This window comes from Clytia hemisphaerica, unplaced genomic scaffold (assembly GCF_902728285.1).
Source record: "Clytia hemisphaerica strain Z4C2 unplaced genomic scaffold, Clytia hemisphaerica genome assembly, whole genome shotgun sequence".
Taxonomy (NCBI): domain Eukaryota; kingdom Metazoa; phylum Cnidaria; class Hydrozoa; order Leptothecata; family Clytiidae; genus Clytia; species Clytia hemisphaerica.
Window position 1 is genome coordinate 234,724 of NW_027104207.1, and position 17,343 is coordinate 252,066.

Consider the following 17,343-nt stretch of genomic DNA (forward strand, 5'->3'; position numbering starts at 1 on the left):
TATTTACCACTTGGAACTTATTCTTTAGGGAGTGCTGGAGGTGTTGAATTTGACCCATATGTTGCAATTTTAGTAACACTCATTGGTCTAATTCCGGTGTTTTCGGGTGTTTCCGATAGGGAAAATGACTTTAATGCTTTTATAGATAACCAGAAAATTATTTACCACTTGAAACTTATTCTGTGGTGACACTCACTTTCTGTAAGGTGTCAATCATGTTCTGTCGTGTACTCACTTTCTGTAGTGTCACTCACTTTCTGTAGTGTCACTCACTTTCGGCATTGCTAGAGGTGTCAAAAATGTGCCAGCTTTCTCCATATCTCACTACTTGTGTGTCTGTCTGTCTGTCACAAAAACTTTAGGGCAGCCTGGAGACTTGAAAAATCCTTGGATTTGGCTGAAATTTTTTTACACTTGTTCCTTGGGTGAATATCTGGGGGCATTTTTTTTATTTTTTGAAAATTTTGATTTTTGGGGCCTGGGGACGAGTTTTTCGCCAAAACGAGGCTAAAACTTTGGGGCAGCCTGGAGACTTCAAAAATGGTCAGATTTGGCCGAAATTTGGCACACTTGTTCCTTGGGTGAATATCTGTGGGTCTACAATTGGGCCTATGAATAATTTGAAGCCACTGAAGTTGATCCCAGTGCATTGCGTACGTTCGACTATTCGATAATGCAAATAGAAAATATTGTAATAACTTCTGGGCCATTAAAATATAATTTGGTGATAAATAAGGTAGCTTTTCCTTGAATTTAGTATTCAATAATTAAAAGAAAAGCATTCACTCTGAGACAGGTGCATTTGGTGCATGTGATATTTACATTGTATTTGTTATGTTGTATTATTAAATCTCTAATTATGTTTAGTTAACAAGTAAAATAGATACTCTTTGGTCTAATTTGAAATCACAATAATGGCAACAATTCTTCAAAAGATTGCTGAAATTGAGTCTGAGGTAAGTTTTACATGTTTTCAGCTCATGGGAAATTTCAACACTGCGAAAGCAGCTTTTTGCAATTTAATTCTAACAAAATTTCTTAGACATAAAAGACTGGATAATAGTTAATCCATTTCTTGTTTTCCCTTCCTATGACTTTATCAATTTAAACAAGGAAAGATAATGTTACATTGTTTTAGGAGGACGCAATATGGAATGGTTGAATCTAATAGATATTATTTTTGTTTGTTTTGTAGATGGCCAGGACTCAGAAAAATAAAGCCACGAGTCACCATTTAGGTTCACTGAAAGCAAAACTGGCAAAATTGCGTCGGGAACTTATTGAGCCTAAAGGTGGTGGTGCTGCAAAACCAGGAGATGGTAATATATTTCTTCTTATTTCTTTAGTAATCTTCCAACTTTTCTCTAATGGCATGATAGTGGTATACCAGAGAATCTTGAAAATCCTTTTCAGTATATCATTGTACAAAAAAAAGGTTGTATTCAGAGGAAAATTCTCAATACATTTGGTACTAAGATGAGTGATTTATGCAGATTTTTGTATTTTAAATCTGTTTTTTGGACCTACCTCCGGGTACCCCGGTGGAGGTCCTTTAAATTAACCCATGTCCGTTCGTCCGTCCGCCTGTCCGTTCGTCTGTTGCCAGCTTTTCTCAGGATTGGCTCATTAGTTTTTTCTGATTTTTGGCATGAAGATGCAAAATGACAATGCCCAAAGTGTGACGGAGCCTGATTTTCGAAAAAAAAATTTTTCCGGCCGAAAATACCGGCAATATGTCGGAAAAACTGTTTTTTTTGCATTTTCTCGAGATTTTATCATTAGTTTTTTCTGAATTTTTGCTCAAAGATGCGTATTAACAATGCCCAAAACATGGCCGAGTCCAATTTTAGAGAAAAATTTTTTTGCGGTCGAAAATGCCGGAAATATGCCGGAAATCGCCGTTTTTCTGGATTTTCATTGGATTATTTTCTTATAATTGGTTGTTTTTTCATTCGAAAACATTATTAATAGCAATGCCCACCATCAAGCATGTTTCAATTTTCAAAAAAATTGATTTTTGAAGCCGGAACTATTCAAAAATCGCCGGAACAACCTATTTTCGCCGGAAAGACAGTATTTCTTGAATTTCTGGAGCTGTACTTTATATTTTTTTATGAAATTTTGCACACTGATGCAAGATGACAATACCTAAAATACGAAAAACATTTATTTCCGGCTGAAAATGCCGGAAATATGCCGTTGTTTTTTCACACAAAAACATTATTGATAACAAATCCCACCAATAAGCGTGATTCAATTGTCAATAAAACTGATTTTTGCAACTGGAACTTTCTATTTCTATTTTCCCTACTCCCCTTCCCTCTTCCCCCATCAACAATCAATGATAAGATTTACATTTTTGCAAAACGCTATATCGTCTGATTGATTGTTTTCATTTTTCTCCTTATTGCCTTATTATCTAGCTTTCATCATCAGGTAGGTCCATTCAGCATGTTGCTTGTTCTTTATAAAACTTCTTTGGGTATTGTTTTAAAATACAGGTAAAAAGATAAAAATAGAGATATAAATGAACCATGATACGAACAACTTTTTAAACGGACTTCCATAGTGTGCACCCCCCCAGAATAGTGGGGGCGGGGGTTGCTGATTTGGGTCGAAAATTTTCAGGTGGGATTTGGGGTTTTCCAGGTTTTAGGTGGGAGAAACAAGTTAAGGTGGGAGTTAATTTCTTTAGGTGGGATTTTGGGTGTTTTGGAAAAAGTTAAATTAAAGTAAAATTTCTTATTTTCAGATTTTATGATTTTATGATATATTTTTTTTATATATTTCATAAATGTATATAATAGACATTTTAATATATTTTGGATTTAACACAGGTTAAATTGCGGTTAACTTTTATTTGATAAGCGCTATATACAGTATTCGAATGGCTGGGTGTCCGCCCTCCGCCAACTGAGTCTACTTTGCTAATAGCCATGTGACGTCATGTTCAAAATGGCCATCACATCTCCCTGTTCAGGTCGACGCTCTAACTGAAAGCTGACAGGATGAAATATTTTACCTCCCTCCCTCCCTGCAGTTATGGTTGTAGGCGATCCTCACTTATTTATACATTCGGGTGGCTTCAATGTCCCAGATGTAGCCAATGGTATCACGATGAATGCTTCTATGACTCTTAAACTTTTGAAAGTTATAATTTTTGAGTTGTTTGAAACTATTTCATTCTCTTGTTGTATAATGACTAGTTTTTATGTCGGACAGACATGTTATAACGTTTTACTTCTTATATCTAGCTATATTTTGAGAAAAAAATTGATTAAAATCGATTCTTATTCATATTCCATGTCCCTGTGTCTTATTTCAACTTAAAAAAGGTTTTACCCAAAATATTGGTAACTTTGTAAAGTCGATAATTTTTATGTCGGACGGACATCATTTTTTGAACTAAAATTAACAAACATTGGCTATATTTCGAAAGCCTAATTTTGGAAGACTGATTTTTGGTACTGAAGTGGTCAATTTAGAACTTGAAAAATGATCTTCACGTAATATAGATTTTTTGTCGCAAAATGTCCGTCCGACATGTCCGTCCAACACAAAAAATCCAAAGATCTGTCTACCCAAATTTCTGAAACAGAGGTAAAGCTTTGAAATCAAAAATTGTTCAATTTTATTGACAATGTACAAGTCTCGAGAAATCCAAAAAATTGAGACGATACATCTATTTTTGAGATAGCGATGCACTGTTTTCTAAAAAGGTTGAATTTTCGGGTTTCTATCGTGTCCGTCCGACACAAAAAATAGTTGGAGCAAAATAAAAATTTCAGTTCCAGAACTTCCAGTCACTTATCAATTTTCTTAAAATATAGCTTATGGCGAAACTTTTCCCTGCTTTATATGTTTTAGAATCAACAGAGTCAATTTTCACAGGGGTCCAAAGTATCGATTTGTCCGTCCGACATAAAAACCTATTTCGTAATAGACCCTATTGTAGTTATCAGGACAACTTTTCCCCAAAACTTCTTATTCGAGGATTAGCCATAATTTCATGCCAAACTTATATCTAACGACTCGCACTTACTTCTAAGCCGTCTGGCTACTTGATTGGTTTCTACCCCTAATGTAGGTCATAGGCAAATGGAAAGTTAAACATATGTAATATATTGCATCTTCATATTACGGTAAAGAAATTTTGTTTTGTTCCTCGAATTATTATATTTTTTTTGTTTTTAGCTGGGATCTGGGAGTCTGGGCTGAAGGTGGGAATTTTAGGATAAGGTGGGAATTTTAGGATAAGGTGGGACCTGAATTTTCAGGTGGGACCTAGAACCCCCTTGCACACTATGACTTCATTCTTAAAGATCGAATAAGAGGGATTTTGAGATCTCATGTTATGAATATTGCTTCTCCCATTGTTTTGCATTTATAATAGAAATAGATTTTGGCCTGTTATAACCTGACTTTTCTGAAATGAAATGTATTTTGTTACTTCGAATTTGATTACAGGATTCGATGTTGCAAAAACCGGAGATGCGCGTATCGGATTTGTTGGATTTCCTTCTGTCGGTAAATCTACACTTCTGTCTAATTTGGCTGGTGTTTATTCTGAAGTGGCTGCATATGAATTCACAACTTTAACCACTGTCCCAGGTAAGATTGTAGAAATTAAGAAAAGCCCAAGGTTAAACCAGAATATGTTAATTTTAGAAGATTATTTTCTAAATAAGGACTTGTTACCTGTATTACATTATCTGAATGTTTACTTTTTGAAAAAGGGCCTTAAAGAAATATAAAATGAACATTTAAAATGTTACCTTTAGCAAGTATAAATAACCTTGTTATTATTCCACTTATATCTTAACAACCTATTTTACAAGCTTTTTAATCAACTTTTTACTATTAAATCATTCGATCTTTGATTCCAGGTGTCATTCGATACAAAGGTGCAAAGATTCAGGTATCATATCAAAATCATATCAATTTTTGATCTCAAAAGTTATTTGCGAATCGGTGTAAATTGCTATCTTCAATCAAGAGCAAACCAAATGTTCAAAAAAATCAAATAAAAATAATATTACTCTATCACTTCTAATATATAGCCCAGACGTTTATTGAATTTTCTTTGTTCTTAGGAGCGTTTATTGCGGTTATCAGAAGGGGGCGTTTATTGAATAACCTTCGACTAAGGTCGCTTTAATAAAGTGAATGGAACCTTGGTTTGCCTTTTCGCTTTCTTTGAGTGTAAATATGTCTTTTTGAAGATGTAAAACTGGGTCAAAGTTAGTTTGATTACTGAAAGAATACAATTATTAACATACATAGGTATTCCTCCATACGATCCTTCCTTACAGCTGTCTGTTTCAAATAAATACCCCTCTTAGAGGGGAAGCTTTTATTGGAAGCGGCGTCTGGAAATGGGGTATTTGTTCGAATTAAGATATTTTAGATCTCAAAATAAGTAGACTATTTTCCTCAGGTTTATTAGTTTTAGCATTTTACCTGTGTCTTTTACGTCATTGTATTTCGTCGCTTTTCTTTTCCTCTTTCCCATGCTGTCTGATTTTCTATGAACGATAGGCGTATTACCCCTGAGACATTTAGAATTTTTATTGTGTTATCCGCAAAAGATTGCAAGTGAGGCCACTTTTTAATGAGCTTGAATCTATTTTGAAGCTTCTTTTTCTTTTTGTACAGCTTTTGGATTTACCTGGTATTATCGAAGGTGCAAAGGATGGCAAAGGTCGGGGAAAACAAGTCATTGCAGGTTTGTAGTACCTTTTCATTTCTTTGTCAACTAAACAGCATCATTTAACTTATTAGACAAACAAATAAATTAATAAGTTTGAATATAATATAATAATAAAGACAGTCCATAGCTTATATATCATGCCTTTTATTATGGCTAAATAAAAAAGATGTAGGGTCTCAAGAGCGGTAAGTATATATTATAAAAGATGTAAATACACTATGAGAAAATTTGGCTAGGTTGTACAGGTTCAATATAATTCAGTTTTAACTATTTTTGAAATGATTTCGGACGGGACAAAATTTTGCACATTATTTTGAAATAGATTTTTACATAAAAACACAGCATAAGTATTTAAAACAAAACAAAGTATTTAACAAATTTAGCACCCTCACCAGCTTCTGATAATACAATGTGACAATAAGGCATTTTTTGGGGGACCATTTTAATTAATTATTAAAACTTCGACGCTGCTCCAATCTGTTGATGCTGTATTTCTAATTTTTTTTCCCATTATCTACTCTAAAAATGACAAAAACAAGCTATTAAAGACATTTTTTACATCAAACTTGACAGGCATTCTGTATATAATGAAAAAGAAATCAGCAGACGTTAAGCTAACTGAGATATGAAATTTATGATATCGGACGGGGCAGGTAATTTTGGGCGGGGCATTTTTTGTAGCGCTCTCTAAATTCAAGTCTAATGAGTTATAAATCTTGGATTATCTCTATTAAGATATGCTCTTTCTAAGTCTTTACCCTGCAGATCTTCAGGGAATATCATCAATTATATTAGATTTCGGTCGGGAGATTTTTCGGTGCCACTTCCAATCACCCAATGCACCCAGGACCTGTGAAATGATAACCTAAAAAAAAAGTAATATGGATGGAGCATACTCTCAAACTTGAAATACTTTTTTTATAAATGCTCTCTTAAGATAGGGGTAATATGCAATGATATCATTACTGGAGCCAGAAGGAAAAAAAGCTTTCAAACGACTTTTGTTGTAAAAAAAAACAGGAAAACACAAAAATAAATTGCTCTCATGGAGAATCGAAATTCCAAGTCAAATACCTCCTTCCTTGTAAGAAAATGCTAGCACCTTTTTGCTAAAAAAATCACCAAAAATTTAAAAAGAAAATGACACAAAAATACGATTATAGACTAATGGTAGACATATACTCTTGGGAACCTAATAAACGGGGGGTTTGGAATAAGCGGTATAAGTGGAAAAATTCTCACAACCTAATAAGCAGGACGAGGGGGGGTTGAATGTTCTGGGTGGAAATTGAAAAGGAGGCTACTACAGCACAATTAGGGCAAAAAAAGGGAACTTTTGGAAACATTTTCCTCCATCCTGCAGCCCAGAAACATGATATCAATTTATTTTAATCTTAATGAACTTGTTTTATTATGATGTTGATTACGATCTTCTTCATTTTCTTCAACAGTTGCAAGAACATGTAATTTGATTTTGTTGGTTCTGGATGTCTTGAAACCACTCCATCACAAAAAACTCATCGAAAAAGAATTGGAAGGCTTTGGAATCAGGTACGGCACCATAGAATAAACTGTAAACTGATCTAGAACAGGTCTTAAACATTCATTCGGTCGTTCTCTCGGAATCGGCTCATAGGATTTTTTAGATTTTTGGCACAAAGATGGAAAATCCAATACCCAAATTGTGACCAAGCCCGATTTTCGAAAAAAAAGAAAATTCTCCGCGTCGGCGTTTTTTCATAATACCGTGACATTATTATTATATTATTATATAAAAGCATCACTCGTTTATATTTTCCTTTCTTTTGATTACTTTTGCCAGGTTAAACAAAAATCCACCAAATATTTCACTTCGGAGAAAGGAGAAGGGAGGAATCAATTTAACCACAACAGTAAGTATTTTTGTACTCGTATCATCAGTAATGTTGAAATGTTGAAATGCTTAGTAGTTGATGCTTTGTTTTTTACTAAGATGACTTCTTCTTTCAGAAATATGTGCCTTAGGCCAAAACACTGCACTGATGTGTTTAAGTATAAGTTTGCGTTTTAAAATGTGCGGCAAAAGCCTTAAAACATTTTCATTCCTAGGGTTATCAAACAACCTCCAGGAACAATCACGCTTTGGTCTTTCCAATCAATATAACAGTAAGGTTTAAAAAAGACCAATTTCGTTTCATTTTAGTGCGCACAATCGACTTTGGACTCAGACTACGTGAAAACCATTTTGGGTGAATACAGGATTTGCAACGCTGATATCACGCTGCGCGAAGATGTTACCGAAGATGATCTCATTGATGTGATTGAAGGAAACAGGTTAGTCTGGTTTTTTTTGCGACGAATCAGTCAAATTTCAACAAAGTCGAGCGAGCCAATCGGGCGATACAAACCATCTCTAATTATCCATATCCAAAAAAATTTTTAGGGTTAAGTCAAAATCTTGAGATTTTACTCCTTCCTTTCCCAAGATTGTCCCCTATGTACCGCTATGCCGGGGTCAATTCCTCTATAATAAAAAAAAACTCCCTGAAACTGTTATTCTTTCCTAAAATCTCCTTGAGCCTTCGACAGGTCCATTTTTCGACCTTACATGTTTTTTTTTATAAGCATACAAAAATCCGAAAAAAGGCTCAGAGATGCTTAGGTCGAAAGCTTAATAAGGCTGAAAAATGCTTGAGGGGATGCTTAAATTTAAAGCATAAATTTAGGGAAATACTGAAAATCCGTAAAATTCCAGCCAAAAAAAAGCCAAAATCAGGAAAAAAACGTTTTTCGTAGGCTCAAGTAATGCTTGCCATATGCTTAATTTTTCCCCATATCTGAGCCTAGATATGCTTATAAAAAAAACATGTAATTCTACAAGCATCGATTTCCCTTTAAAATGACTATAGCTAGCTGATTATAATGGCTAGTTATAAATACCTACCGAGTTATAAACACAAATTTCCTCTGCTTCTAGGGTGTATGTACCATGCATTTACGTGTTAAACAAAATTGATCAAATATCTATTGAGGTTAGTGCCATGTTCTTGTAATTCAGAAATTCATGTTTTTCTGGTTATTGTAGAGGCCTCGTAAGTGTTCTTCATTTTAGCTACCCAGAAATTATTTACTGAAAATCCCAATCAGAACCACATTGTTGGGACCGTGGGACCATCATGAATTGGTCCCTTTTTTAAACCTTATCACGATATCATAATTTTGTTGTTAAAGCCAAACTGAGCACAAACATTTAATGGAGGTGGTCATATAAATTAGCTTTGGCTAGATTGTCCGTTCTTTGTTAGATCGCCCGTTTTTTTATTATCAGCTTTTCTTAAGATCAAGATGGGCTCACTCAAAAAAGAAACAAAAAAAAACAAAAACAGCGTCATATTTTTGTCATTTCTTTCACAGGAGCTCGACATTTTATATAAAGTTCCACACACGGTCCCAATCTCAGCACATCACAAGTGGAATTTCGACGATCTGCTAGAAAAGATCTGGACATACCTGGCCCTAGTGCGAATGTAAGGATTGGTTATTTTTTATTTAGTGTGGACTACTTACTTACTATTGATATACAGTAGACTTGCTTATCCGTGCATTGAAGTCTTTCTATAATTCGAACTGATTCTCAGTCCTGTCAAGGAGAAACCATCAAACCTATCTGTAATTCGAACGAAAAATATTCCTAATTCGAGTTCAAATTAGCGAAAGTCAACTTTATCATAGGCCTTTTTGTGGCGTAAGTAAAGTACTTTGCCCGATTAAAATTCAATTGATCCAGTTCCGTCATTTCTCTAGTTTAAAATGCGTCCTCTATTTCACCATGAACATATAAACGACTAGACATCCATCTCCTTTGTATTTTTGAGGATAACACTGCTAGCTTCGTTGCCGCCTCGTTAAAATCATCAAATGAAACAATAAATTCTGATGGTATACCTCTTGGGAATACCTTGCTAACAACGTCAAAATTTCGACAAAAGTCTTTGTTGTTCTACTTTTCTCAAGTCTTTTATCTATATCATAACAAAGATAACAGAGGCAAAATCATCGTCAGCTTGTCAAAACTCCGGATAATATTTCCAAATTTTGACTTAAAAGTGTCTAATAATTTTAGAGAGTGTCACATTCTAATTTCGATATTCTTATGACACAGGCTCTCAACTTTGGCAAGCTATTTTTTTCAAGTCATAAAAAAAATTATTGGAGCGACAAAAGGGATTCAAAAGTATACACGCAGTTGAAATTCTGCATTTCAGAGTTGAAAATGTTGATAAAATATATTGAAAACTCATGAAAAGATTTGAAAATAATTTTTTTGTGCATTAGGAGTAATGTTCAAGCTCTATCAATCATTTTACCTAAACAATTCAAAGAAATAAAATTACGACGGAATATTGTCGGATTTTTTATAGTAATTTTGAAATATAGGCGGCAACGAAGCTCGCTTCAAAGAGACAATAAAAGATAGATGTCCAGTCGTTTATATGTTCATGATTTCACACGGATAAATTATCTTAACAAGATTTATTTCCTTTTAATGCGGCTACTTTTTTACCTATTTCCAATTTGGCTCTTGTTTACTACCACAAAGTTCGGATTTCCAATTAACAGTTTTGCATTTCTTTTTAGTTATACTAAACCAAAAGGACAACTTCCTGATTATACAGCACCCGTTGTTCTTCAAGAAAGTCGGACAACCGTCGAAGATTTCTGTAACCAAATTCACAAGAGTATTATGAAGCAATTTAAAAAGTAAGAAGTGTATCCTGTAATCGCATGTAGACTTAAATACAATAATGACCGGTTAGTGAGGGCTGTACTGAGAAATATTGCCCGAGGTCAAGTAACGACCGAACTTGCGAGGTTGTTGCGTTGACCGAGGGCAATATTTTCAGTACTGCCCGAAAAAAACCGGTCATTATTGTATTTGTTAACCGTTTCCTTCAACTTTGATTGATTTTTAGCGCTTTATCCAGGAAAAATAGCGAAATAAAGCAGAAAAAACAAGCAAAAAGAAATAAAAAATTGCTATAATTTCTGACGTCAGAAATAAAAAATGAGAGAAATGATGTCAACGCATTGTTCATTTTCCTTTGAAAAAGTGACGTCACAATGAATTTTCCTAACGACGGGCAACTCTGGACAATGTAGGCCCGTCATCATGCGAAAAGAACCAATACACCGTTTTCATGTCTCGGCAAACCCGGGTGGCCCGTCTTGCGGAAGGTCTCGGATTTTCGAACTTGGTAGGAAAAATAGGCGGTGGGTGTGGCGTTCAGTAAAGTAAACAAACCACATTTTTGTTGTTCTCTTTCCCTATTTTCCTTAAAATCAAGGATTTGCACTGAAATCATTTATTTTGATATAAAACAAGTCTTCCTCCAAATGGTTGAACAAAATAATCCAAAAAAATTGTGCAATTTAGAACATCTTTTTCGAAAAAAGACCCAAATGCTTGCACCTCTCAATATTTCAGTATAAAGGCATAATTTGTCTAGTTGAAGCTATATCTCTACGTCTATTTCTAGTTGTTCACTATTTCTAGCATTATTTTCAAGAAATATACATCTCTTATTCAGAAAAAAGTAATGGTGGTGTCTTTCTTGGTCTTTGTTGTTGCGATTTGAGATAAAGGCAACACTCCTGAACCACTTTCGACTGTTTATTTTTTGAAGAAAGCCCGCGAAAATTTTTCAACAACAAAATGGCCGAAAACAATCAAGAAAAAACAACTTTTGAGACTTTCAAATTATGGTCTGAGGTTTCATTGAGAAGATACTTAAATTCACATGGAAAAGATACTAATGGAACATTTGATGAACTTGTTGCAAGGTAAAAAAATTTCAACTAGGGGATTCGAACCCTCACTCAGTCAATTTCTATATATCATACACCGTACATCAATAAATTAATTGATTGACAGCTTGTTTTATCAGTTCATAAATAGTTTTTTTTAACTTGTGGTTTTAAAAACAGTTTTTTCTTTTTCAGGACCTATGTCGCTCACTGTGAGAACGCTCCTCTTGTGCCTACAAAGCAGAGCGAAGAAAAAGCCCTTGAAGGAGAATATGTTCTAAAACTAAAAGTTGGCGAAAAAAGGATCAAAGACCCCTTGAAAATTCAAGACGGATGGCTCAAAGAGAAGGACGCAATTACGAAATGGCCTTCAATGTACTATCAAGATATGTCTCGCTATGTAAATCTCCAGGGTCCTCAGTTTATCGCTCAACTTGACAGAGAATATAAACTAGGAAAAGCATTCAGATATTTCACCGACGGATTAGTTGACGACATTTTGTATTTGGGAAATTGACGAGGATCTATGCTTTATTAAAACACAGGTTTGCAGATCTCAGGCAATGAGGAAAAAAAAGTATCATGTTTGGGCCGTTTTGACAAAGGATAAAAGTGATGAAACACCTGGAGGAGAAATTTTAACGGCGTGTTGTGGTTGCTTGGCTGGTTTAGGTGGCATGTGCAATCATCTCATCGGAATGCTTTTTAAAATTGAAAATGCTGTCACCAAAGGTCTGACTAAACCTTCCAAAACTAGTCAAAAGTCTACTTGGAATGATCGATCTCGTGGACGAGCTAATCTTGTTTTTGGTCCAGTTGAAGAAGTTGTTTTCCAAAAAAGTCATTATTTGAGCGAATCGGATCGTGACCTTAGGGAAGAGGCAAAAGGTTTCAGAGCGTTCGAGGGGTCCCTCTATAAACAACATAAAGAAGAACTTAAAGATTCTAATAAACTTCGTGATAGACTTTTTCAATGCTTAAAACCAGATATTCCAAACAGTCGTTTTGCTGAATTATGGAGGAAAAGCCCATTAAATAGAAAACAAATTCAGATTTGACCTACCAAAAACAATATTTGAATCAAAAATGGCATATACATATAACACTGAATTAAGTCCTAAAGAAAATGCTGAACTATTTACATATGAATTAAAAATATCTAAAAAGAATATCCTAGATCTCAGTGAAGCTACAGTTGGACAAGGTGAAACAGAAATTTGGAAAAATCATAGACAAGGTCGGATGACAGCTTCAAACTTTCACTCCATTTTCACAAAATGTGCAACACTCCGAAAAAATCCTGAGACTGATTGTACTTCCCTTACAAATACTCTTTTGGGTAAGTCAGGCCCATCAGGTAACGAGTATGCTATAAAACACGGAAATAATTTGGAAGAACGTGCTAGAAGAAGATATCGTCATATCATGAAATCCAAGCATAGAAAGTTTGAAGTAAAAGAGGCTGGTTTATTTCTGTTTGAAAAACATCCTTTTGTCGGTGGTTCACCAGACGGTCTGGTTTCATGTGTGTGTTGTGGAGAAGGAGTCTTGGAAATTAAATGTCCATTCAATGTCAGGGACTCTGTTCCTAGTCACGAAAATGTTGCTTACTTAGTTAAAAATGACACAACTGGTCTGGTGAATTTAAAACGAAATCACAATTATTTTTTTCAAATACAAGGTCAATTAGGTGTTACAGGTCGCAAGTACTGTGATTTCTTTGTGTATACAAGACACGGGGAATATATGGAACGTATAAAATTTGAACCTACGCTATGGACTGAGATTTTGGACCGTTTAAATTGTTTCTGGATTGACCATTTTTGTATAAAAATACTTCTTGGTAATGATGACGAGGAATCTTTAACTCAGGCTACAAGTGGGCTCAAATTGACAGATGACGTTAATGATGGAAAGAAGGAAAACTCTCACCCTGTCCAAAGTGGCATTCCAAATAAAAAAGCTAAATATCAATAAATAAATAAATAAATTAAAATTAAATTAAAATAATAAAATCATTAAAATATATATACTGAAATTTTCACGAATTTGATAAGGAAAAATTTAAATTTTTGAAAAATAATTCAGGAAATTAAAATTTACTACGAAAATAACAATTACAAATAAAACAATTTACTTGCCAATCTACATTTGAAATAATTCAAAATCTCACTTGCGTATCAGTATGTAAGGTAATTGCTTTGTCTGAAATTCCTCCAACATAAGCAGGCGACATAAAAATAACACTAGAGTTTGCAGAAACTGCAACCAAAACTTTTAAGGTGTTGTGGTGCTTGTATTGAGACCAAGTTAAACGCTGATTGATGAGACCTTTGGGAGTCTCGATAAAAAGTTCAGTAGCATCTATGATCGAATGTAGATTTTTAATTGGTTTGAAAACAGGTGGTTTGGTGATATTGAGAACTCCCTGATCAGGAACAAAAATGAGAGACTTCATGATAGAAGATGAAACTTTCAACCATGTTCGAATAACTCGACTAGTTGTTGAAATTGAAACTCTGAATCGGTTGGCTAAATCTTTCTCAAGTAAACCAAGCCTAAGTTTCATGAGAAGCATTAAAAACTCATCCTTTCCACACAATTTTCTCTCAGGACCCATCCTAGCAGGAATCTTTGAAAATTTTCGTTTTAAAATGGTAGAAGTAAATTTGAATCCAACCCATCTACGTTTGACATATGGAAATATAAAGTTGAAAAGTTTAACAAAAGGGAAATTTTCAATTCCAGTATAAAATAGACAATTTTTGTCATCTTTGATGGTAATTTCATGTATAGGCAGTTTACACGTACAATTTTTCTTCAACTTTTGATTTTCACGTCGCAAAACAATACATTCGATCGATCGATATCTTGTCAGCAGCTCTTTCTTGTGAAGACCATCTTTGAGTTTATTAATTTCTTTCAAAGCAGCAAAATATTTAGATTTAAGCATCCAACCAAAACAAAGTAAGCTAGCTACAGTAACCATGCAAGAAAAAAACATATTACGGTACGTACCATGACGGAAAACAAAGAAAGAAGGGAGAAAAAGACATTGACGGTTTGCATTATTAATTATGGGTTTATTATTAGGAGACTCATCACGTGTAGATGGAATGGGTCCAGGTGAAACATCAAAATCGATAGCTAGGGATGAATCATCAACAACAGGGTTTGGGACATCAGTAGGGTTGGGAACAACAGCATCATCATCATTATCGTTATTATTATTATAGCTTAGACGTCTCCTAGTAGTTTTGTTTTTATTTCCAATTGCAACATCAACGTCAACATTATTATTGAGGAAAATTGTAGGGTGTGGGTTGGTTTTTGTGGGCATGCCGTCAGGAAAATGGACAGAACACACTCTCGACTGTTTGTGCCTGCTAGGTGACCACAACAAGTTTTTATTTGATGGTTCCCTGCGATTAATCAGTTCTCGCCAAATCATTCTCGCTTCCGGATTTTCTCTTTCAGTGGGAAATGTGAACAACCTGTGAAGGAAAAATTGGATTTTTGTTATTCAATTAACCAAACAAGCAAAAAATTATATAACAAACACATCTAGTTATTCCATTTTTGTTCACCATGGGTATTGACAAACCTGAGGATTTAGCTCCATCTTGGAAATTGAATTCAAGCCCCACTATCAGAAATGGAAAAAAGGAATGCAGTCTTCATTCCCTCAAAATTTAGAGTCTGAAAGCTGTGGCACTTAAAGTGCCACCAACACTCAGTAATCTGTATGTATCTGACCTTGAAACCTTAAATAAATAAACCTGACTTATGTTTTCACATGTTAAATAAACAAAAAATCACTTACTGGAAGGGTGGTAAACAAGTGCAAACTGAGTTTGAATATGTTGTCTGGTGCAAGTCACACCACTCATCTTCCCATTTTGAAAATCTATAATCACTGCTCTTGCAACCAACAACAGCACAAGTTCTCGATCTCGAACGTTTGGAAGATGGACGACTGTTGTTATTCGAAGCCATTACCCAACAAATACAGATGTGCAAAGATTGCAAAAGATTCAAAAATCAAAAAGTTGTAGGAAAGAAAGTCGACTGAAAACATAAACTGCCTCCTGCGACTGAGGTCCGTGCCAAGTTTCCTACCTTTTCCTACCATCAAAATAGGAATCGGCGCGAAGACCGCAATGCGCATGCTCAGCTGAGACATGAAACCCGTGTATTGCATTGCGCAAAAAGCCATGTAGCCCGCTTCGAAAAAGTAACCGGTTAACAATAAACTATAATAAATTACAGAAGTACTTTAGGGGTACAAACTTTCGCAACCAGAAACTTTCGTGATTTTCGCGAATTTTGGCCCTTTTCGCGAAAGTAATGTCTTTAAAAATTCTAGGAAGGGCCATTCGCGAAAGTTTATGCTTGCGAAAAATTCTTGACAAAATAAAAAATCCGTAAAACTTCAAACTTTGAATAAAATATAACTTTTATGGCACTTTTTAGCCTACCAAAAGACTAATAAGTCAAAGGACAAATGTCTCAAGCTAATCCAAGAAGTATTTGTCCCTCTAAGCCATTTTTTCATGTGAACATTCTCAATTTTACGTCTTGATTCGCGAAAGTTTATGCTCGTGAAAATTATTTTTCCGTTAAATTCGCGAAACTAAATGTCGTCAGTAATCGAGAATTTGTTCTGGAACCTTTTCCTTCGATCGATTCTACCATTGATTTTGTCATATATTATTTCTTTGGATAGCCTGTTACGCAAAAAATGCTCGACAGAAAAACTTGATCTATAAGCATTGTTTCTTTTCAGTGCGTTAGTATGGGGAGGATCGGTGAAACATCAACCACAAAAAGTCGGTCGTGAACATGAACTGATGGACGAAGATGTCGTACAAATCATCAAAAAGTAAGCCAATCAACTTATTCGACTTAGAGATAACTTTATACAACGGAACTGCTCATTCAATCTAATTGGTCAAACCTCGTAGTCTTGCGTAATCGGACTGCGAATCTATGGTTAAGTGCTACCAAAGTTATCAGTTCCTAAAGGCCGGTCTCCACTTGCAAGTGCTGCGATCGCATTTTTTCGAACAAAGCCTCCACGCTATTGGTCAAAATAAAAATGAAACAATTCCATTGGCGCGGTCTAACGTAACGGTTGAAAAAAGTTACCCTGGCTGATAACCAGGGTATGTGTACATTCCCTGAACCAACGTGTCGAGGCCATTAACGAATCGATCTCTCTTCTTTTCAGGGTTTAATCATGGTTGCGATCAATCAAAATAGTGATGGTGCACACTTCATATTGTTTTTGTTACTTATGAAATACAATTGTGTATGGAAAAAAATATTTTGTCTCTTCATGTGCTTTTCACGTTCCCATGTTTTACTTTAGTACAGACTTTCACAAGCAGAAACATTTGCGTGGTTGAAAAATCACGAAATTTACAACATAAACGTTCGAAAATTGGAGCTACTTTTTATCTGTTCATCGACCTATGATGATTTCGAAGTTTTAAAGTTTTTAAATATTTTTTTGCAAGTTCACTTGTTTAAAAATCCAGTTTTTTACCTTTTTCTGAAAATTTGTTGTGTGAAAACATATTAATGTGGGTAAGTCCATCGCCAAAATGGATGTCAGATTTATTCTTTTCCATTGGATGAGAAACATTTTTCTTCCTCTTTCTGCGTAGAGATTTTAGTAATAGTAGGGGGAATTTTGTTCGATTTTTTGGTATCGCTTGACTGTTTTGTTAGAAGCACTTGTTATACATTTTTGGAAAGCTAAGGGGTAGGGGAATCGAAATTACTATGTTTCCAATTTTTTTTCGGACACTTTGGTGTGATTTTCGGACAAATACGACGGTCTCAGG

The 17,343-nt window shown here is 34.8% G+C and overlaps 1 protein-coding gene across 2 annotated transcripts; it reads left to right on the forward strand.

Annotated features, from left to right (window-relative positions):
- Positions 1-844: 844 nt before the first annotated feature.
- Positions 845-16,812, forward strand: LOC136815422 (developmentally-regulated GTP-binding protein 1-like). 2 transcript variants are annotated; one of them, XM_067071869.1, is made up of 13 exons: positions 845-956; positions 1,196-1,319; positions 4,468-4,611; positions 4,887-4,918; positions 5,656-5,725; positions 7,162-7,261; positions 7,533-7,602; positions 7,893-8,023; positions 8,667-8,721; positions 9,104-9,216; positions 10,328-10,450; positions 16,281-16,376; positions 16,725-16,812. In XM_067071869.1, exons 1-13 carry the CDS (start codon positions 915-917, stop codon positions 16,729-16,731), a joined length of 1,107 nt encoding a protein of 368 aa, XP_066927970.1. In that variant the 5' UTR covers positions 845-914; the 3' UTR covers positions 16,732-16,812. The 2 variants fall into 2 exon arrangements, with proteins under 2 accessions (XP_066927970.1, XP_066927971.1); XM_067071870.1 differs by lacking the exon at positions 16,725-16,812 and having other exon boundaries at positions 16,281-16,380.
- The last annotated feature ends 531 nt before the right edge of the window (positions 16,813-17,343 follow it).

Coding starts and splice junctions, on each gene's coding strand:
- LOC136815422 (XM_067071869.1), top strand. CDS start 915: ATGGCAACAATTCTTCAAAAGATTGCTGAAATTGAGTCTGAG. Junction 7,262..7,532: donor TTGGAAGGCTTTGGAATCAG/GTACGGCACCAT, acceptor TACTTTTGCCAG/GTTAAACAAAAATCCACCAA. Junction 7,603..7,892: donor GAATCAATTTAACCACAACA/GTAAGTATTTTT, acceptor GTTTCATTTTAG/TGCGCACAATCGACTTTGGA.